The sequence below is a fragment of the Pyrus communis genome, chromosome 11 (assembly GCF_963583255.1).
Source record: "Pyrus communis chromosome 11, drPyrComm1.1, whole genome shotgun sequence".
NCBI classification, from domain to species: Eukaryota; Viridiplantae; Streptophyta; class Magnoliopsida; order Rosales; family Rosaceae; genus Pyrus; species Pyrus communis.
In genome coordinates this window covers 4,551,683-4,575,059 of record NC_084813.1, presented here as the reverse complement: position 1 = coordinate 4,575,059, position 23,377 = coordinate 4,551,683, and the positions used below count along the sequence as shown (strand labels likewise).

Genomic DNA, 23,377 nt, shown 5'->3' with positions numbered 1-23,377 from the left:
TGATAAATACTCCCCGCTTTCCTTTGACGTCTCTCTAATTATAATATTTACATTTTACAATTTTTCCTTATACCAAATTTTTGAACAAAATTTACAAATCAAATGATGTGTTACCAATAGAAAATAAGCACGTTAATCAACACTCGACTAATAATCTAATAATCAACAACTAAATCATTTGATTTATAAAATTTAATTTAGAAATTTGATCTCCTTAACATTATCTTTACAAATTAAGATTAACAAGAATTTTAAAATACTTTTGAAATAATGAATTTGATGACATTTGTAAAATCCAACAACTTTTATATGGAAAGAATTTAAATTTTGTTGGCTTAATAGGATTAATAGTTCTGTGATGATAAGGTAGTCAAAAAATTGAACCCATGGTAAAAAAATTAGGATGCAAGTCTTTCTGGTAAAGTTTATTGAAATTTAGGCCCAAAATTTGAAAGTTTTGCTAACTTTCCGTTAATTGTTAGCACATAAGGTTCACATATGAGACTAAAAAGATAGTTAGTCTCACATGTAAACTTTACGTGCTAATAATTAACAGAAAGTTTGTTTTATCCTAATTTTTTCACTACAGAGGCTATCTTTAACTATCCTATTACTAAGGAGACTAATGATCCAACGAGGCCAATTTTGTTTGTCGATTTTGAAGGATTTTCAAACACTTTTTATTCTTAACTCAAGAAATCTAAACAGTTAATACTGTGCCACATTTATAATGATTTTTCTTTTTCTCCAGCCCGTTCATCCCAACTATTCGCAACATTCTTCGTCGCTGCATACTTGGCACCGCCTTCGCTCGTCAATGTCATATTTTGTCCACCCTCTGCTCATCAGCTCCTCTACTAAATCTCATAGTTTTACGGTATGAAATAAATAATAAACAATCAAATAACAAAATAAGAGAAGGAAAGCAAGAACAAAACTCATGATAGAAGGAAGAGAAATAATCAGTGGCGAAGTCCGAAATTCAAGTTAAAAGGGCTTTTAAGTCATATGAAAGAAATTAGACAAAATATTGCAATATGATTAACACGAGAAAAATTAAAAGTTCAAATTTTAGTCAAACAAGAGTGGTAAAGCTTTAAATTTTGTATGAAAAATTCAATACTGAGCTGATTATATCATAAGAACAAAATTTGTTTACGAGTTTTGATACAAAATAAATAAATTAAAACATATAGAAACAGACAAAAATTTAATGTCATGACTTAAAACTATTACCATGAGATTTGCTGGTTGATTATGGCCCAGAGACCGAAAAGAACCCAATTAAACCGAGGTTCGATTTTGATTTCAGAGGACCCGAAACCAAATAATACATAAATGAATACTTATTTATTTATTTTTTTTCAAAACTAATTTACAAATTTATTAAAAAATAAAAAAAACGAATTGAACTAAACCAAACAATAAAACCCGAAGAAAAGCGAAATCAAATAGTAATTTCAATTTGATTTTTAATTTTTAAAAAAACCGAACTGAATAAAATCGAAGCCATCCCTTAGTATAAACAAAATTTACCAAATAATAAAGCCTTTTGGAAGAGCATTGTATTTGGGCTCAAATCTGGCTTCAAACAAAGAACTTGGGAGTTGAAACTCTCCTCAACCACAACCACCACCAGGCAAACGGCAGCAATGAGCGCAACATCGGGGCATATAATAAACCCGGCCGGAGACTTTCATCATCACCAAATCACATTTTACAATTGCCGAAACTGAACTACACGCGCCTTCTTGTCGCGTGGGGAATCACTTCCAAATATTCCACAAAGCAAGTCCCCCGCCACATAATCCCCCAATAAACTCAAGCTCAACGTGATGCTCACGCCCTACTCTCCCGCTCTCCCATTGGTCCGTTGCACGTCACTCCCTCGTATGTCGCGTGAGTCAAACCCCCCACCCGTGCTATGATACTTCCCGGTCACTACTCTTTTGGTGCTCCCACACGTTTCGTCACTCCACCGCTCCCTCACGAACCCCTCCCTCGCCGTACACTTGTAAGATAAGGATACAGAGAGAGAGTGGGAGACGGAAGAGAGAGAAACTGTGAGACTGTGAAACGTTTTAGAGAGAGAAAGCGAAGGAGCGAGATCTGATCGGAGAGAAAGGCTAACGAAGCTCGAAGCTCTACCCATATGGTTGTCGATGTTGTAACTTGTAAGCCCTAACTCTCTCTCACTGGTTTGTTGTAAGGAAGCCCTAATTTGATTTTCTTGATTTATGTGTGAGATTTGGGCGGAAAATTGGGTTTTGGTGGTCTCTGTTTTGTTTGGGCGATTAGGGGAAAGAAACCCTAGGATTTTGTGAATTGTTTGTGAGATTTGGGGGGAGAATTAGGGTTTTGTTAATATTTCTTTTGTTTGGGCGGATAGCGGTAAAAAACCCTAAGCATCTTGGATCTTTGTGAAAGGGAAAAACGGGAATTAGGGTTTTGGGAGGTACATGTATGGCTTCGGGGCCTACAGTAGGAGAAGGTGATGGAGCCAGAGAGAAACAGAGGTTCACGGAGAGCAAGGTCTATACTCGAAAAGCTTTCAAAGGCCTCAAGAAGAACAACATCGTCAACACCACCGCCAACACCGACGCAAACACAAATACCAACGCAACCGCCACAACCACCACCGCCTTAGCTGCCCCCTCCGCCCCCGCCCCCGCCCCTGCCTCTGCCGCTATCCCAACCACCACCAGCGGCAACATCAACGGGATCGACAACAGTATCAACGGGAAGGACAGCAGCATTAGTGAGAAGAACAACAGCATCAACGAGAACGAGAAGGACAACAACATCAAAGAGAACCAGAAGGACAGCAACCACAACCAGAAACAGAAGGACAACAGCAACAACGAAAACGAGAAGGACAGAAAGAGTCAGAACAAGGATAACGGGAATGATGAGAATTCCACTCGGCCTCCGGCTCAGACTATTCTGTCTGAGGATGGAAATTCCACTCAGCCGCTCATTTCACAGTCTGGTGCTGCTGCCTCTGATGACTCCTTGAGCCTGAACCGGCAAGAACCTGCGGCGACAGCAGCAGAGGCAGTGGTTGAGGCAACTATTGAGCGGGAAAGTCGGAATTCACCTGAAGAGAATGGGGTGGTCAAGCCGGCTTTGGATAGCCGAACTAAGATTAATTTGGCTTCAAGGTCGAAGCAGGAGAAGCGGGAGCTTCGAAGGAAGCTTGAGAGTGAGCTCGATTTGGTGCGGAGTTTGGTGAAGAGAATTGAGGCTAAACAGGGGCAGATTGGTGGGTTTAGTCACTCCCATGTTTCAGTGAATGATGGGGCGAATAGTGCAGGTGGAGGGCTGAGGCTGGTTCACTCTGAGGTTGCTTCTGTAGGTGTTCCTCGAGAGGCTACCAGGCCTTTGCATCAGCTGAGTATATCCGTGTTGGAGAATAGTCAGGGAATGAGTGATATTGTGGAGAAAGAGAAGAGAACCCCCAAGGCGAACCAGTTCTATCGTAATTCTGAGTTTTTGCTTGCCAAGGATAAGATTCCACCTGCTGAGAGTAACAAGAAGTCGAAATCGAATGGGAAGAGACATGGTGGAGGAGAATTGTGGCAAGGGTTCGGTGGGATGGGAAGCAAGTTTTTCAAGAGTTGCAGTTCTTTGCTTGAGAAATTGATGAAACACAAGCATGGTTGGGTGTTTAATGAACCTGTTGATGCTGCCAAGCTTGGTTTGCACGATTATCATATCATTATCAAGCATCCAATGGACCTGGGTACCATCAAGTCGAGGCTGAACAAGAATTGGTACAAGTCTCCGAAAGAATTTGCGGAGGATGTGAGACTTACATTTCACAATGCCATGACCTATAACCCCCCAGGGCAGGATGTTCATGTAATGGCAGAGCAGTTATCCAGAATATTTGAGGACAGGTGGGCCATCATAGAGTCAGATTACAATCGTGAGCTGAGGTTTGGATATGATTATGGGGTTAATCTTCCAACACCTACACCAAGAAAGGCACCTCCACTGCTACCACCTCATCTTGATATGCGAAGGATTTTGGACAGGTCTGAGTCCATTTCTCGTCACGCTGATCCGAAGCCTAAATCCATGACTATTACTCCTAGGACCCCCGCTCCTAAGAAGCCTAAAGCTAAAGATCCTCATAAAAGGGATATGACTTATGAAGAAAAGCAAAAGCTCAGCACACAACTCCAGAGTTTACCTTCAGAGAAGCTGGATGCCATTATACAGATTATAAAGAGGAGGAATTCGGCACTATTCCATCATGATGATGAAATTGAAGTGGACATAGATAGCGTTGATACCGAGACCCTGTGGGAGCTGGACAGGTTTGTAACCAATTACAAGAAGAGTTTGAGCAAACACAAGCGAAAAGCTGAAATGCAAGCCAGAGCAGAAGCTGAGCAGAATGTCCAGCAGCGGGTATGTCTTGACTCATGCTACATTCTAACCTCTGATTCTTGTGGTAACGGCCGTTGGTAAATGATTAATTTTTCTTTGTATTTTACAGACCCAGGCCCCAGTTGCAGCAGAGGTTTTGAAACAACCCAAGACAGGTAAAATATTTCAGAATGCGATGTTTCATGGCATTGGAATCGGTGATTTCCTTGGAGAAACTGATAAATTGAAACTCGTTCCTTTTTTGAGCAGATGGAAGGATTATTTCCTCTTCAACACCCATTCAAGGGGATAACCAGGGTGATACTAGGAGTAGGTCGAGTAGTTCAAGCAGCTCTAGCAGTGATTCTGGATCTTCCTCTAGTGGTACTGTAATACATTTTTGTGCTCATAGATGTAAAGTTATTTCACAGATTGCTGATCATACGGTGTGCAATTATGCAAGTTCTTGTTTGGTAAAGTAGTTTCTTTTTCTTGCCGTGTTGCTGCAGACTCAGATAGTGATAGTTCGTCAGCATCTGGATCAGATGCAGGTTCGCCTAGGACTTAACTATTTTCTTTTGAGGTAAGATTCTGTCAACTTGATTCTTGTTCCAAGCATTTTTGCAGTTTTTGTTCTTCCTTGTTATGTAATCAAGTGCGTTTATAGTGTTTAGTTGGGGTTGTAAACTACATCATTTGACTGAAGTGATATTATCAATGACATTAAACTTGACCAACATTTTGCAGTAGCTGCCCCATTATTTTAATTTTTATTGGTTTGGAAGCAGATGTGTAGGTTTTTATGTTATGTATGGACCAGACTATTTATTAGTATTGATGCATGATTCACCTTGGAGCTGTGAATGGTGGAATATGTTGTAAAAGAACTCTAGATGATAGCACAAAATGTGTCATTCATGAGGGGTTGCTTACTTTTTCTTGCTACAGGGTGAAGCTGTTATATATATATGTGTGTGTGTGTAATTGCAATAAGTATTATATACATTGGAAGTATTAGTACTTAAAACGGTCAGTGTGCTTTAAATTTCTCTCCAAAACATTTCTCAAAATTCAAATTTTTTTCCTTCTGAAGATAACGTTTCTTCTTCAATCACTTGTCATTGAAGAAGATGAGGAGCAAGTATATTCCTACGTGTTTTACCCCCTTGCCTGCTTACTTGTTCACCCCCACCTTTAGTCGTTGACGTTTAAGATTTTTGAATGACATCTATATAAATAAAACTCAAACTCTTTGTTTTCAATTGCTATATAGATGTGTAGCAATTTAAATTACTGCCAGGGTCAACATTTTCGGAATTTTCTTTCACTTTCCAGCTTGTTTCAAATATGAAGAGAGTTTTATAACAAAAATAGGGAAATGGTTGCACACACCTGTTTATCTATGTTCATTGATTCTTCCTTAGGTTCTTCAATGGAAGGCCATAAATAAACAGGGGTCTGTAGGAGAAGAAAAATGGTGCGTGGAAATTGCTCATAGAACAGAATTTGGAGAGAGTAAGGGGGTGAGAAGAGAGAAGGAGAAGGAGATGGAGTTGGCGTGTGGGAGCAGGAAATCACAGAGTTTTTACTGAGAGTGAAATTAAAAATTCTCTTTTTAATTTTCGACTGAGGTTTTACTGAGTGGAAACCAAAACTTTAATGACAGATTTAATTGTTGATTCCAATTTAGATTAATCCTTTTAATAGTCTGTGCATTACCATATGCATTCTTGTTAAACATGAAGTTGAGGGTTGCGTATATACCAGCTGTATACATGTGTTGCTTGTAAAGCCTGCCGTGTCAAAGTAGTTCTATCTTCTTGAGTTAGAAAGTGCTGTTCAAGTTTACCACTTACTATTACTTTTTGTTGTAACAATCAAATCTGGTATCAAATATCATCTCATATTTTCACCCAGTGACTCTCCCTCTCTAGAAATTTTAAGGAATGTATCACCACTCCAACTGTCCTTGTCCCCAGAATAAAAATCTTGATGTTGCTCAATGGGAGGTTGTGTTTCTGCTCCTTTGTCCTTTTTCCCGCCAAATTTTCTAGTACATTCTAAGGCTGTTTTATTTAAAAAGAAAGGTTCAGCGTACAGAGTCCCTTCAGTGTACATCAGCCCACTACCTGTATACAGCGTTCATTTCTGTTTAGGGAGTAAGGTCAAAGATTTTTGTAAGAAATAAAAAGCTGGAATCCTAGAAGACATGACTCCCTAAGAGTGTCCTGTAAACCAGTTATTTGATCTGGGGATCCCAGCAAGACTGCCAAACAAGTTTCTACTGAGCTCAACTAGCCCTTTAACTAATAGATGCTGTGTATCTCACCAGTGAGAATGTGTCCACTGGAAATGGGTCTGAAATGTCTTGGTTGTTTTTGTCGTTTCTATTCCAGTCACCATAGTATGGTGGTTATCTACTGTTTTCCTGGTAGGGAAGGATTATTTCAAAGAAGTTAGTAAGATGGATCATTTTTGTTTGTGTATTGGGTCATGAGCTTGCAGTACAGAGCAAGTCATGCTTGACTTTTGTTTGTTGCATATTTCTGCTTTCCCTGTTTTTGTATAGCGCAAGTCTATGCAACAATTACAAGGCAAGCTATAAGGGAATACCCTGCCTTTCTCCTGGGAGAGGGTGTCAGCACTAGATCAGTTAAGTGAGCAAGTCAGGGTTCGAGTAATTTGATCACATTTAAGCTTTGCATAAGTGCATGTTTCGTAGATTTTTTTTGCTTTACAGACCATGTGTGACCTTACTCAGCCCTTTTTTACATCAGTTTTGTTTGTTCTTATTTGTGCCCTTGGGCTTTCATATGCTCTATAGTTTTATAGCACATACATACTTAAAAGTAAATCTTTTCATGTCGTATATTAGGTGAAACTTGAAATGAGTTCTCTCCTGCTTTTTGTTTGGACTTTGATGGATGGTTGGGCATGCAGTGTAATTTTTGCGGTGAAGAGAATAGATGCAACCTTGTTAATATATGATCTGGCATCTTATTAATTTGGATTGCAAATGATTGCTATTTGTAATGGTTGATGGAAGCAACTATGTAACTGAATTACTAATGACGATTATCTTAAATGGCAGATCTCTGAAAATTAGGGTAGATGGTGATTGGAAGCTTTTCAGACAAATTTTCGAATTGAATCTGCGATTGGTGTATAGTGGAAATTTTCTCCGAGGCCTCCAACCATCGTGCAAGTATAGAATGGGGTTCTCTTCTCTCTCATCCGTTGGTCTTGTTAGAATTTGTATAATATTGTTAGAATGTGGTGATAAATAGATACAGTTGGGTCTGTTTTGCATAGCACATGTACATTGCTAAGTACTGCGAGTCTGCGACCCGTCTAAATTTGGATGACTTGTTTTTTGGTTTGGTGCTGACAGATTGAGGATGCTTTGGTGGATACAAAATTAGATAGCCTGTAAACCAACTTCATTCATATGAATTCTCTTGTATTCCCATGAGATTGCTATGTTTGGTAGATTTGTATGCACTTTGCAGTTGTAGAATCTCACCAATATCAGGAGTAGACTCCGAATAACTGCTACACTCTTTCTTTCTCTCTTCTTTAATGCTTTGTTAGTGTTGGAAAGAACCGGAAGTCGTTTTTAATTTTTCTCTTGGTTCGTCCGCGGCTGAATTGTTCATGGTTGTGTAGCAATATTACAGGGCTTAAACAAGCTTCATACTTGTGTGTGTGATTTTCTGGTTGATTTGGTTGTCATTTGGAAATTGGTAGTTCTCTTGTGAGGCTGGCTAGCTCAGTAGTCGACCAAATTTTGCCCCTTGGATTATTCAGGGAGGCTACGGTGAGAGGGAGGGGTAGGGGTGGGGTTTACGGACCAGTTTCGATGTTGGTGATTGCACAATCGGGTTGAAGAAACCGTCCAAGTATTTGGATTTGAGAATGAGGGTGATATTCACACACCTTTTATATTTTTTCACATAACTCTCTTTAGCTGTCGGATTAAATAAATCAACTAAGTTGTATTTGTCGTGCTTGTGTCAAATCTGTTATTTTAACATGTTATGTCTTGATCCAAAATCTATTATTTTTGTGTCGTGTTAGTGAGTTGTACATGAAATTGTGAGATCTATCATTTTCATGTGAATGGGAAATTGATTTCCAAGTTCGGCTATTGCGCTCATGAGAGAGAGCGACAAAATTAGGAGCTTCGGGATAGACGGGGGTTGGCGATGGCCAGGTTTGGCTACATGGGTGTGATTACTTAGAGTTCAAATTAACCACTTTGGGGGCTCAACGTGTACAGTAATGAATTATCTCCAAGATCATGCCTAACCAAGAAACTCATAGCTTGAGATTCATTGTTCCTACGATTAATCTAATTTAAGCATCGGAGAACATTTGGCTCACACTACATCGGTGTGACGTCTCACTTGTCTTTTGTTTCTTGGTTGTAGAGAAGCCATGATAGATGAGGCTATTCTGGTGAGATTCAATGTAGCTCTAACTTTTTATTCATTTGTAGGATTTAGGCGGTCCACGAGGGGCTACTCTTGTGTGGAATTCAAGGCTCTCACTTTCAAGCTATTGAATCATACAATTTTTTTAGCAAGTACCAAAAGAATATATATATATATATATATATATATATATATATCATAACTTCATGTTAAAGGTGCATTTGTTTACTTGTAAGTGAGAGGCATTAGGTTCGATTCTTGCTATAGGCGAATTGAATCACTTGGATCATCCTAGATTGAAATAGCATAAACTTGAATATACTATAGATGGTGAAGGAAAACTTATGTGAAATTAGAGAATCATTTGAATATCTCATGCATTAAAATTATATTAAAGGCGGAAGCTAAGATTATATGAATTCAAATCAAATCTATCAAAATCTTAAATGCCTAAGGGAGGATGAAACACATTTATTACAAACAAAGTTAGAGAGATGAGAGGATTATCCTTGAAGATACTATTTGGTTCCTAAAACCAAAGTTAACACCTTTGAGGAAGGGCCTTCAAAGCTCCATGAATTTAATCTTCCTTTGCTTGAAGAGGACTCTCCAAAAGCTTCCAAGGAAGGAGGCCACTAGGTATCCACATCAAAAAGATGAGCAAGAAAGAAGATGAGGTGACCATGGGGAGGTGAGATGCTAGCAACTCCTACCTATGGTGGCCGACAATTGTGGACGAAAAAGGAGGAGAATTTTCACTCTCCATCCTTCTCATTTTCACACTCAAAACCTTAAGGAGGATGAAGCTATAACTTAACTCAGCTTATATAGTGGACTCACGTGTGTGGTCCACATGCTCCATCCTTAAGTTAGGCTGCATAACTTGAGTTATAAGCCTAATAGGCTTAGGCCCGATAAGCCTAGAAACCCAAAACTTACTTTAAGGCCCAATATGACGTCTTATATTTATATATTAATTCATTAAATAATTTAATTAATTTCAACCTATTCATTAACTAATTTAAACTATGTCATCATCTTCATTAGTTTCCTTGAACTCAATTTTCTCGATGTGCAATCATTGTGTTTTCTTTAGCGAAGCCGTGAGCGATTAGAACTTTTACTAGCATTATAAATTAAAATATCTTTTAATGCGAGTTTTGATAAGATTAGAATGAAAAATTTCATGCCTTAATTTCAAAAAATAAATGACAATTTTTCTATACTTTAATGCGAGCTTTGCTTCAATGAGAAATTATTTTTTCAACTTAACTGTGAAAATTTTGTCTACGATTTGATGATTAATTATGAAATCTTTACAGTAACACTTTAACAAAGAATTGAATAGTTGTAGAAACACTTTCATATTAAAGTTGCATGAACACTTAAAACCATGCACATATTAAAACACATATCTTTGAAGTTTTTTTTAGGTAACAAAAGGGGGCGGGTCACCCCCATAAACTTACTCAAAGAGTTATTACATACAGTTTGAGTCCTAAGGACTTCCATCATATCATCAAATGACTGAGTTCCAATTCAATTAAGAGGATTCTCAAAATAATGGCACTTAAGATCAATTGTATAGTTCCAATTGGCAATGTCATCTGTTACCATATTCTTCTTCTGGTAGACATGCCACCATATTCTTCTTCCAATTGTATAATTCCAATTGGCAATGCCATGACACTGAATGATGTTTGCAAGAGGATGAAAACTTGTATTAGTCATAATCTATATATATAAAGTGAGTAGTCCAAATAGGTGAAACATTCAAAATGGCAAAAATATCCTCAGTCTATACTCAAGAGTAACAGATAACTGTCCAATGAATATAGGGTCAAAATTGTAAAATAATACAACGAAATTGTACTATACGAATAATATATGTACTCATATGAACAATGACAATTCAACTACCAGATAAAAATACACATATTTAAAATTTCATTGTGACCCTTAGATCAATCCTCCCACAAATACTGCATCACATTCTATCTTTCCACCAAAACCAAAATAACACGTAAATTGATATAAACTGACAAACATTCCCTCCAAATTAGAGTAGAACTGTCAAACACGTTGTCGCACAAAACAGAACACCTGTTGTAGCAGTTGCAAAGATCGGAGATAGAACTGCCAATCTACCACATGCTCTAGAGGGAACAACGATCATTCCAACCCCAAATGCACAAAAAAGAGGAAGAACTCACTATCATCTTACAAATTCTCTTTCGTCTTCTGCATAAACATCTCATCCGCGTGTTTTTCCGGAGTTTCTTTTGCATCCACACTCAATTTACACAAATTTAGGTGATTTTTTTTTTCATAATTTCTACCCTTCGATTAAGTAATATTACCCACATGAATCTTCTTTTTCTTGATTACTTCATTAATTTCTGCGATTTGCAATTTGCCATATGGGTTTTTCTGGATTCCATTTATTTTATTTATGTGATTTTAGTTAGTGGTAATCAACTGCATGCAATGAGAGACATTTGAGGCTATAGCTGGGAATTTGTTTTTTCTAAAATTACTTCTGCAATTGGTCAGAATTTATTAGAGTTACTAAAATTACCCAATTACCAGTTTCTGTTTTACCTTAGAGTTTTGCCGAATGAATAATTAGAAACGTGACGTGGGATTCAACCACCCTCCACGTTCTGCAAACTACGTACCAACCAGATTGACAAAGACTCTTCCTCTACAGAGAACGAGGGGAGGGAGAAATAGAGATACAGATTGACAAAGACTCTTCCTCTACATCGATTGATTCTTATCGCAGGTAACTTTCAAACTTGATTCTCAATTTTCTATGTATTTCTTCCAGCGTTTGTTCAAACTTTCAAACTTGACTCTACTCGCCGTGATCAACAACTGCAGCCTCTTGAAACAGCCTTTCACTTGCCATAAACGACAAGTGTGGCTTCTTTAGCAGTATGTTTATTAGTCTCTTTTCAAATCAAATTCATTGCCATTAATTAACTGTTTCTCATCGATCATTCATTTCTGATCATATTTTCAATTTCCGTTCTCTTCCCATTTATACATCTTTTTCAATTGTGTATGAATTATTTGCAATTTTAATTTATTTGTGAATTTTTTTAGTCCCCTAGATTCTTCTATTGCTACTCAATTCCGAGATCTGATCGTGCTTTTTTGAATTGCAGCATAAAGAGGTGATGAGGCTTTTCAACCCATTTACAAAGGATCCCAATGCCATTGGGTGTTTGAGTGGTATTTTCGTTTCTATTGTCTCTGTCTTTTTTATCATATCAATTCACAGGCAACAACCGAGTCCTCTCTCCCAAATCGTCCCAATTGGTCCCTTCATAAACTCCTTATATTTGGGTTTTACAACAATGTCATTATTCATTTAGCCTATATAAGAGGAGTATTTACACCGGCTCATTGTTCACAGCCGTTTGATAATTGTTCCATTGGTAATTCTGATGTGAAGCTCTCATATGCATAACATGTTAATAGCACATGGCATGGCCGTTGACATCTATTGTAGTTTCTTTTATTTCAGTTTTACAGATGTGCAGCCGCTGAGTCCCGACCACGACGCGGACGAAGTTGTAACGACAGTCTAAAAAGGTACTTCTACAAAATTTCAGAGGATTCTTAACCTCACACCTCTCTTCCGTCCTATTCATGTATGAGATATTTTTCAATTTGATTCTTTCATTGTTTGGGTGGTTTAGTTTAGTTCTTGATTGATTGGGAATGGCTGGATATTAGTTACTTCCATTGTTGCGTTACAACTCTTTTGTTATTTTCTTATATTATTGGATATTTCAGTTTCTGATTGCACGAATCTTGCAATCGACTTTAATTTGTAGAAATGTGCCGATTCGAAGGATTTGACTTTGAAAAATCACTTCAAGCTCTGGAAAATTTATCTTCCATTGAGAGGTTTTCAGAATGTTGGATGACAACAGTTGAATCATTTATTCTCGAATGGTAGTTTATTGACTTACTAATTAGTATGGTACATTGACAACATTAGTTAGATTCAGCGAATTTTATATCAACTTGGAGTGCGCATGATTCCTTTGTTCACATCATCCATGCTAAAAGCTCTACTACGTACACAGCAGGCTACGTGCAACGTGAAGAAGAGTTTGCAATATCTTTTTAGTTCTCAATTAGGTCATCGAGTAAAGCCTCCAAATCCATTTCTTAATTCATATCTATTTTCTTATGGGTTGTGCCGTACAAAGTTATCTATTTTTCAAATCAATTTTTATTTTGAATTTTTGTGTTTGTGCTTAACCGAGTCTGCAGTAGAAATGAAGTCAGATGAAGTTGTAAACTTCCACCCCCGTTCGTCAAAAGGTGTGTGAATTCTTCATTACACCAATTGCAGGTTCTCATACTATTTCCAATTTTCGGTATCTCACATAAGAAATGATGGAGTTCTTGATTTTTCATATGCCTTCATATGTCGAATGTCATCTGAATTTAGTTGTAGTTCATTTGTCAAAGTTATTTGTCCTGACTTTTTGAAATGGCAGTCTTAGTATTTGCCCATTTTTGTGAATTGCAAACTTTGCTTATAATTATAGTCACGTATAAACTTCCAATTGGATTTGTTCCCCGGCCATACTAATATAATAGCTGTTCTTTTGTTTTCATGTAGAAGTAAGAAGATTGTAATATGTTTGAACTGAATGATTACCTGTTTTCATCTGCATCTCCAGGTTCATATCTTTCATTTTTAGAATCCTCAACTCCATGATTACCTGTTTTCTTGCATATATGTTTTTCTTTTACTAATTTATGTTTTAACTTTTCGTTCTCTTTCAATTTTCGTAAATCCGAGTTTTTGAAAACACATACAATTCATGTTACCAACAAAACTTTTGATGCTTTTACACACTCATTTGTTGCATACCCATTTGTCGAGGCACAAAGATAAAGGAAGGGGGAAACTGTATTCTTGCCATAGCTTTTATGTTGGCACTGGACTTTGAAGAAAAGGGAGGGTGATAACAGTGGAAGATGTGGCTTTTTGCTTTTGGCCTTTTGTTCTCTTTATTTTGCTGAATGTTGAGACTTGAGAAAAGAACTTCTAATGTTGAGCCTCAATTCGATGTCAAAACGTACCTAATCATGTTAGCATATAAACTTGATTGTTATTTTGTTCAATTTACACCTTTACGTTTCTAAATGAGTATAAATTTCCATTTTGTATTCGCATCCAAAATCGATGGTCAACAAGCTACCCAATATTGAACTCTATCCCATATTTCATCTATTCCCACTCCCTTATAATCCTAAAAAAAAATTAAACGAAATATGTTCCAACCAAATGCTTGACTTTTAAATATTTGACAATTATATTATGTCCATATATAAATTAGAGGCATTCACATTAAGCTAACTCGACAGGAAACATATCTCATTGGTGCAATAGGAAATGTTGACATTAAACAATGAGGATTTTTTCCCCATCTGTTGCTTGACACATCTCATAGAAAAATATTTCACCCTGAACAATGGAGAGCAAACTAATGAACACGTAGCCATAATCACTCCAAATTGACGCATATTACTGTGTAGAAAAAGAGAACAAAAATTAGTTGAAGGATTCATATATTTCTATCTATTTGCATGCGTCTAAAATGTTGATCACATTAAGCTTCATTTATTTTCATACATTTCTATTTATTTACATATATGTCATGTGGTAGCCTCTTATTACGGGTATTCATTTATAATTGGGTTTAGGGGTATTACAAAAAGTTTAAAATTCTACTCATCCGGTTGACAAAAAAATTAAAACTCTATAAACTATGCTAATATATATATATATATATATATATATATATATTTAGGAAAAAAAAAACCCTTAAAGCTAAATTATATCCAAGGCCTAACACCAATCAGCAAGTGTATAAAGGCCCATCAAGGTGTATTTATATGGAATGTAGTATACAAAGAAGTATACAAAGAAGTCTTGCTTCAAGGTGTATTTACACGGAATGTAGTATACAAAAAAATTTTGCTTCATTCCAGCTAATTATGGTGATTCCTAATAAGTAACTACTTTATTAACAATGACCTTTCAGTATGCATTTCTCACTTATCAATTAACTCTTTTTATTTGATTTTTAATTTTCTCACTATTGTTTGTAGATTGGCAATGAAAATTTGAAGCATCAATCATGAACAAATGGGTGGAAATTGCAGCATTGATGTCAATATGTAAACTTTCTTTTCAAAAGAAACAGTGACATATAGACTCTATGAGTATTGTGAATAATGTACATATGGTTATGTATGATTTATATTTTGACATTTAAATTGTTTTGTATTTTGCTACGAGTACTTAATGTTGTCATCTACTATTTTTTTTATATACATATACTTACTATTGTTCATGAGCTTTAGGTAAGAACTTGCATCTAAAATCGCATGTTGTTTGATAAGTGCATGAATAACATTTAAATCATTACTTTACACAAAGTAAATACGAAAAACATGATAACTTTTTAAGACGTGCATGATAAAAAAAAAGTTCCTCTTTGCACAATACATTTAAATTATATCTTGACAATTACAATGGAAAAAAGTAACACAATACACATTTAGGGGTGTGTAGCGCCCGTGATGTAAAAATGTCTCTCGTGCGTGCGGAGAGGCTAGTATTAATTAAATTAACCACTAGAACCGAGTCCATCTTCACATATAATATTGAAATACTCTTGTCAACGTCCAAAATATAGTTCTCATATTTCAGCATGAACCACCTGCCCTTCGCCTAAGTTGACAGAGAACCTGCCAAGCCAGTCACCAATGTAGCATTGACCTGAGAATCGTCCACGTTAAGCTTCACCTTCCTTACAGTAGGTGGATCTCAAGCCAGAGACACTTGCATATTAGGAACATCAGAGCATACACAATGAGAGACATCATACCATTCATTTGCAGCCATAAAAATAATAGTTTTGGGAGATTGCAGCATCGCGAAGTTGTCTTCAAAGAGTTGTTCATTCCTCCATTTTCATATATACCAACAAGTAAAATAAAAGCACTACTCCACCCATTTGCTCATACCTTACTGACTTGAATTTCAAATTAGCCATCAACCAAGTTGTAACATCAAGATTAAAGGAGATATGTTGACACGCCTAGACCCTGATATCCCCTAAACACAAGGGTGGGCACGTGATGACCGACATCGAAGGTGACGAAGCCATTTTAACATGCATGCAAGTTATATAAAAAAGAAAAAAAGAAAAAAAGAAAAATGAACAAATGTAACCAAAATAAGTAAATTTAAATATAATGGAATAAGCGAATGCAGGAACGTGTTCAGAGCATACATTTAATTGAGATGTGGAAGGAAAATGATGAAATAAATGAGATTACAAGGAAAGTGGGTCATGCACCGAGAGAACTCGAAGATACCGTTATGAGAGTGTCTCGACACTGGGATCATACGCCTCGATTCTAAATCCTAAAGGGGAAGCAAAACAAAGTGTGAGTGGACCAAAGTTTATAATAATAATAATACTAATAATAAGAAAACCTTTTAACTTTTGAATATATTAACCCCCTGTTTTAAAAACTCATATAGTACTACATAATAGATTTTTTGAAAAATCTAGCATGCCATGAAAACGTTAATAAAACATGTACGTAAAAATCAATGCTCAGTAATGGTAATATAGTCACCTGAAGCAAATCCGGAGAACATCTATAAGTCACATCAATGATGTACTCAACTAGGGGTATCATAGTCATCTGAAAGCATAATCATCACCCGAGGATGAAGCTAGACGACACTAGGTTACTTAGTGAAGAAACATGGTAGGTCCCATCACCCGAAGGTGAAGCTGTACGACCCTGAGTTACGCCAAAGAAGAAACATATACATAACACACCGACACTAGCCGTGGCTAGTGAAGCTGAGAGTATGTCATAAATATTCTCAACTGTGTCCTATGGCCATAGACATATACATACTCAGGTTGTGTGTATGTGTTGTATGATTACCCACTAGATAAGCACCGGAAAACGTAATCAAAATCTCATACCAAGTGTAGAATACCAAAACCGAGATCATAAGAAATTCCATAAACGTGATTTCTATAAACATGCCATTTTAATAACCGTAAGTAGATAAATCATAAATATTTCGTAAAAACAATTTAAATAAATCATGAATTCTCCATAGACCATAAAATATAGAAATCCGTAAAACATAATATAAAACATACTCAATTCATGAAATATGAAATGCATGCAAGCCTAAAATTTTATAAAAACATGCAATTTGAGAATGGGCCCACTCACAAGTACTCCGTTGCCGAGGCGCCGTTCGAACTAGATAGAACGAGATCGCCACTAACGAATGCACAAAAGCGCATAAAGGGATCAATTAGTAAAACCCTAATAAAATGATTGAATTTGGGAAAACAAACATCCAATTCGGATTCGAGATGTCGAAAAACCTAAAGAGGGACCTTAGGTTTCCCTCAAACGCCGCCATGGGGAAAAAACCCGGGAGGCCACGCGCCATCGCATGCACCGAGTTGAGTCGCTGGAAAGTTGCCGGAAAAGTAGCTGGCCCCGCCGTCCACAGTAACTTCGGTGAAGGCGTTTGTGCTCTATGCGCCAAGCATTGCAGCACCACGCGTTCGCTAGTACGCCGTACTCGCCTTCTCCACGAAACTTGCAGATTTTACAGGTGGAAGAGCCAACTTCCAGAGCTCATTTCGAGCTCGATTCTCAACCAATTTTAGTGATTTAAGAACTTAAATGAAGTTGGGAATGTAGGGAATCGATAGATACTCATTGAAGGCCGTGACATGGCAGGAGTTGGTTGGAAAAAGTGTCTGAAAGTGACCCAATGGCCATGGTTTCAAATTCCAGAAATTTGGGAAATTCTTCCCGAGGTGTTTCCTGCATCCAACACTCGATTAACACTTACCAACTACTCTAATATAACCCTAAAACACGATCTAAAAGATTTTAGGAGCTTACCTGCGTCAGGGATGGCGAGGACTCGCTGTGGTTCGTCAGGGAAGATGATGAACAGTGATCTCTGCCACTGCCAGAGTTCCAGGACCTTGGCCAGGGGTTGAGATGGTGAGATTCAGATGATGGTGATGGTGGTTCGCCGACGTGAGCCGTGGTGGAGGTTTTTTCGTCATTGTTTTTTGTGCGTGTACGTCCGTGCCTCAGAGAGGAAAGAAGGGTGCAGAGATGCAAAGGAGAGAGCGAGAGTTCTTGAGTGGAGAGAAGAGTTCAGAGATGCGAAGGAGAGAGACAAGGAGAGATAGAGAGTTCACTGGGAAGAGAAATGAGAGAAAAGAGAGGGAAAAAGAGAGAAGGAGAGAGGAAAAGAACCGTGTGGACCAAAAAGTAGGGGGGCCCCTGCAAGCTCACCAAACAAGGGAAGAAAAGACAAAACGCAAAAATATCATGCGAACGCAAAATTACCAAAATACCCTTAAAACATCGGATTTCGTAAAATTCACGTTCTAGCTCCAAATTCAATTCCGCTTGCGCCTACGCGTTCATAGTGACGAGTACCACAAGGATACGCCTAGGAAAAGAGCCTTACGCGACACGACAAGACGGTTAACAAAAGTCAACGCTTTTCTCCTTGAAGGACATTTTCGTAAATTCACACTTTCAAAATTATAAAAATTGTGAAATTTTGGGACGGATCGTTACATTTGTACCTATCTAGGCATTCCCATCAATTCCCAAATACTCCTTGCTCTTGGGTAGTCTCTAAGAATATATGGTCTCAGAAATCCAAGAGCATAAAGAGCAAGAGAAATCCACAATCAGATTTCTCTCGCTCTTTGTTCATTTGTTAAAAACTTATCTTTGAAAATTAAGCGCATAAATATTTTAATTTTTGGAGGACAGTACTTCTATATAAAAGACCACGGAATATCAGGCCATTCATTGCCTTAAAAAAGGAGCTCATATAATGTATTGACGCTAAAACCTAAACCCAATATCTTTTAAGTTTTCACTCAGTATATCATCAGCCTTATTCTTCGTATATACTGACATAGGCGTCAACCTTTACCCACAACTCTCTTTAGACATTACAAGTCGCCGATCTGGTACAATTTCATGTTATTTTCTAATGGTACCTTAGTATTCAAATTGCAAACCCGAGAGTATCAAATGAGAGAGAATAGCAAATGAAAGTGAAGAACAACAAAAAGATAAGAGGAAAATACGGGGAAGAAGGTGGTCGCCTATGACGTTGTCGATGGTGAGGATGAGAGTGGGTGGCTGACGGCTGGGTTGGGATGAGAAGTAGAAGAAGGGCTCTTCAAATTATTTACTTTTAGAATAGATTATCTTAAAAAAATAGAAATATAAATTATAGTGTTGTCTCATTAAATTTAACGATGTAGCATGTACATGTTACTTGCCACATCAAGTGGTACCAGAAGATGGTTCATATAAAATGGTCTTCTTAGCATTACTCAGTATTTAATAATTTAAAAAAAGAAAAAGAAAAAAGAAAGGTATGATTATATGGCTATTAAACTAGATCTTGGGAAGGCGTATGATCTTATTGATTTGATATTTGGTTATGAAAGCAACTGAATTAACTTATTGATGAAATGTATTACTTCTAGTTCCTTTTCTATTCTCATCTCTACTAATAGAACACCAGAAGCCAACTTTGGTATCTAAGGCTACACCAAAAAACGATGGACTAAAAAGTTCCTGAAGCAAAATTTAAAACTAACCGAAAATAATACATAACATATTGCAGGGGCAATTTTGTAAAACAAATATGAAACTTTTACAATTTTTGACACTAAAAATTAAACAAAAAAAAGTAAAAAGTAAATAGAAAAAACCAAGGGCCGCTTCTCCCAGGACGGCACACTCTTCGTTCCTCCTACAAAACTTCAACCACGTTCTTCGTTCCTCCCACAAAACTTCACCACGTTCTCCGTGGAAAATAAAATAGGGTTCTTCGATAATCTTAAGTATTTAACTTCGTCAACCCTAATTTATTTGTGGTATATCTGAGAAAAACCTATTGAGACTTGAGAAGGGCCGAAACAACCCAACGTACTCCACTCACTGCTCATCTCTCCATCTCGCACGGCAATTGCAGCTGCTGCCTCTCATCAACCACGATCATCTCAGGTATTCAACTTATTTTTCCGTGTTTTTATTTTATTTTTGCAGTTTTAGTTCCTTTCGTTACGTCTCCTCCTCAAAGAACTAAAATAGTTTCTTTCTGTATTGCACTTCTTTTCATTATGTTTTTATTCTTAGTTGCTTAAATAGATCTTCTCATGGTAGGATAACGAATTTGCAAACTTTGATTTTATATTAGGGTTTTCTCCATATATCGGCAATTTTAATTTGAACTTTTTTCTATACATGTTATATTAGCCTCTCTTTCCCAAACTGTTCAGTTATCAACTTGGATTTCCTTCGAAGTTTTTTTTTTTTTTGTTTGTTTGTTTGTTTGTGTGTGTAATCTGTAACAGCTTGTAATTATAGTTCATATATGCATGCCTTCATTCATTTGATTTGATTTCACTTTTTTTGTTGAATTTATATGCTTTTTATAACTAAATTTATTCTGTCCTAAATATTTGTAGCTTTGAGTTTCAAATAATTCGGATGGAATGGCTTTTGGAGAGAGTCGATATGAGGCACTGCTGCTGCTGCGTCGTCAAAAACAGAAAAGGCTACTTTCCCTGCCAGAGATGAAATAGAAAGGGATGACAAGAATGGTGGTCATCCATTAGGCCCTCTGGAAGGCAATGCAGCCGATGGCCTTTTAAAAATGAAGAGAGCCAAAGAAAAAAAGGTATTTTCCTTTTGCCTTATGATTTATGTGACATCCCACATCGCCCAGGGAAGTGATCCTTAAATGTATATTCCCATCCCTACCTAGCACGAGGTCTTTTGGGAGCTCACTGGCTTCGGGTTACGTAGGAACTCTGAAGTTAAGCGAGAAGGGGGCTAGAGCAATCCCATGATTGGTGACCCACTGGGAAGTTGCTCGTGAGTTCCCAAAAACAAAACCGTGAGGGAATGGTAAGCCCAAAGCGGACAATATCGTGCTACGGTGGTGGAGCGGGCCCGGGAAGTGGTCCGCCCTGTGCCGGGATGTGACAAATTGGTATCAGAGCCAATCCCTGGCCGGAAATGTGCCGACGAGGACGTCGGGCCCCTAAGGGGGGTGGATTGTGACATCCCACATCGCCCAGGGAAGTGATCCTTAAATGTATATTCTCATCCCTACCTAGCACGAGGCCTTTTGGGAGCTCACTGGCTTCGGGTTCCGTAGGAACTCCGAAGTTAAGCGAGAAGGGGGCTAGAGCAATCCCATGATGGATGACCCACTGGGAAGTTGCTCGTGAGTTCCCAAAAATAAAATCGTGAGGGAATGGTAAACCCAAAGCTGACAATATCGTGTTACGGTGGTGGAGCGGGCCCGGAAAGTGGTCCGCCCTGGGCCGGGATGGGCTGGGATGTGACAATTTATGGTTCAACTATATATAATGGATGTAAGCTAAATTTTTCTTCTTTTTTATTTTTGTTCTTTTCTCTTATGTCGCCTTTTGGTTTTCCTGATCAATTAGTTGATGTACTGATGTTTTAAGTTCATACAGTGTACTATATATTAACAAAGTTTATGTACATTTTGCATCTTTGTTGCAGTCTAAGTAATCATATAGGTCGGCATGACGAAGTCCGATTGAGACGTACAAATGTTTTGCATTTTCAAAAGTCAAACCAAAGGCATTGTAGGAGCAATATGTTTACCTATTTACAATATATGCTTCATTATATAAGGATCGCAAACACAACATGGGATGGCAAGAAATGTTGGTACATACAAATATTTTGTTTCCATCTAAGTTATGATGTAATTTTAAAAAAAATTTGTACTTAATGTCACATAAAGATCTTCTCCCTTCTAAATTTGTGATTTGTCTTATGAATGTCAATTTTTTTTCCCCATTTTTGGGTCAATGCGTCAAAACTTAACATTATTTAGTTTTGGCACCTTCAAAAACTTTATCCCATGTTCTTCAATGTAACATTAAGAGCACTTCCAGCGTCTCTTTTGCCCTATGGACCGGCTCCATTCGCAATCCAATTCCCTGCCAAAGTGGCGCCAGTCCATTCGGGCAATTGGGCTCAGGGTGAGCCCTTGGGTGAATTCAGCCACGTTATAAATTTTTTTGCGTTAGGCGCGTGCATAATACGCGCGCGTGGGGGTGCATTACTAACAAGATTTTAGGCGGTGGGACCCACGTGGTAGCCCACTCAGTAGTCATTGAATCTGGATTGTTTAATTTCTAGATCAACGGTTCAGGTTTTTCTGCTTTAAAAATAAAAAAATGGTAAGAAAACTAAGAAAACAAACAGAAATGTTATGGTGGGCCACGTGTCGCAATCTGGACTATTGGATTTCAATTTTTTTTTGTAATCCAACTGTTCAGATTAATTAAGTTAATAAAAAAATTTCAAAATTTTTAATTTTTTTCTTCTATAAATACCTTACCATTTTCTCCCACCATATACCACATTTCAATATTTTCAACGATTCTAAACATGGAAGGACATGACACCTGACAAAATTGGTTAAAAATCTAATCTAAATCTATCCACAAAAATTGTACTTTCAGATCATGACACATGACTTGACGAGATCGTTTAAAACTCCTATCCAAAATTAAAAATAAAATTATTTTTTATTATTTTAGAAAATAAAAAAATACTAATATTTTATTGCCTTTTGCTATGACTATTCAGTTTTGGGATGAAGATGTAAAAGACAATTACTGTTTATTAAAGGTAGTTACTATTGATTTGAGGGGATTGAATTGTCTATTGCCAAGGGGAGCCTTTACACACTGAAAGTGCTCTAACGTCATTTCCGTTTACTCATTAATCAAACATATCTAAAAAATTAAATCTTTAGATGATACACCCCAACCTGGATTGAGGCATGACGGCCAGCACACCTCGATCTAGGTTGGACCCATTATGGGATGTTCTCATGTGAGTTCCCAGAAACAAAACCGTGAGGGCATGGTGGGGGCCCAAAGCGGACAATATCGTGCTACGGCGGAGTCGAGCCCGGGATGTGATGGGGACCCGGGCCGGGATGTGACATTAAAGGCGTGTTATGCCCATTAAGTATAAAAGACCTTGGGCGCGCACATGCAGAAAGGCTAGTTACAAAAGATGCAACTAAAGTTGCTAGCTAGGAATGTTCTTGGTGTTTTGGATTGCGTTGCTAAAGCTTCTAGAAAAAAAAAATCATGTCTTTAATTTATTTCTTTAACAATGCAAATAATGCTTATAGAAATTATATTAGAAATGCAACAGTAAAGAACAACTGAAAAGTATAGGGGGATAAGTTTTGGGAAAATGTTCAAGTTGTGCCCAAAAAGTCAATTATGTAAAGTGCATATTATAACAACTCCACTTTTTAATTAATTAATTTTGTTGCCGGCTTTAGTTAGAACCTAAGAGGTCTCACACCTATGATAGCAATGTTAACCAGGATGATGATTAGGTTAATTAGTTGTTAATAA

The 23,377-nt window shown here is 37.4% G+C and overlaps 1 protein-coding gene across 1 annotated transcript; it reads left to right on the top strand.

Moving 5' to 3' along the window:
* The first annotated feature begins 1,968 nt into the window (after positions 1–1,968).
* On the top strand, positions 1,969–7,846 carry LOC137707711 (transcription factor GTE4-like). Its single transcript, XM_068446616.1, has 5 exons — positions 1,969–4,416; positions 4,505–4,550; positions 4,645–4,758; positions 4,884–4,957; positions 7,466–7,846. Exons 1-4 carry the CDS (start codon positions 2,464–2,466, stop codon positions 4,940–4,942), a joined length of 2,172 nt encoding a protein of 723 aa, XP_068302717.1. The 5' UTR covers positions 1,969–2,463; the 3' UTR covers positions 4,943–4,957; positions 7,466–7,846.
* Positions 7,847–23,377: the final 15,531 nt, after the last annotated feature.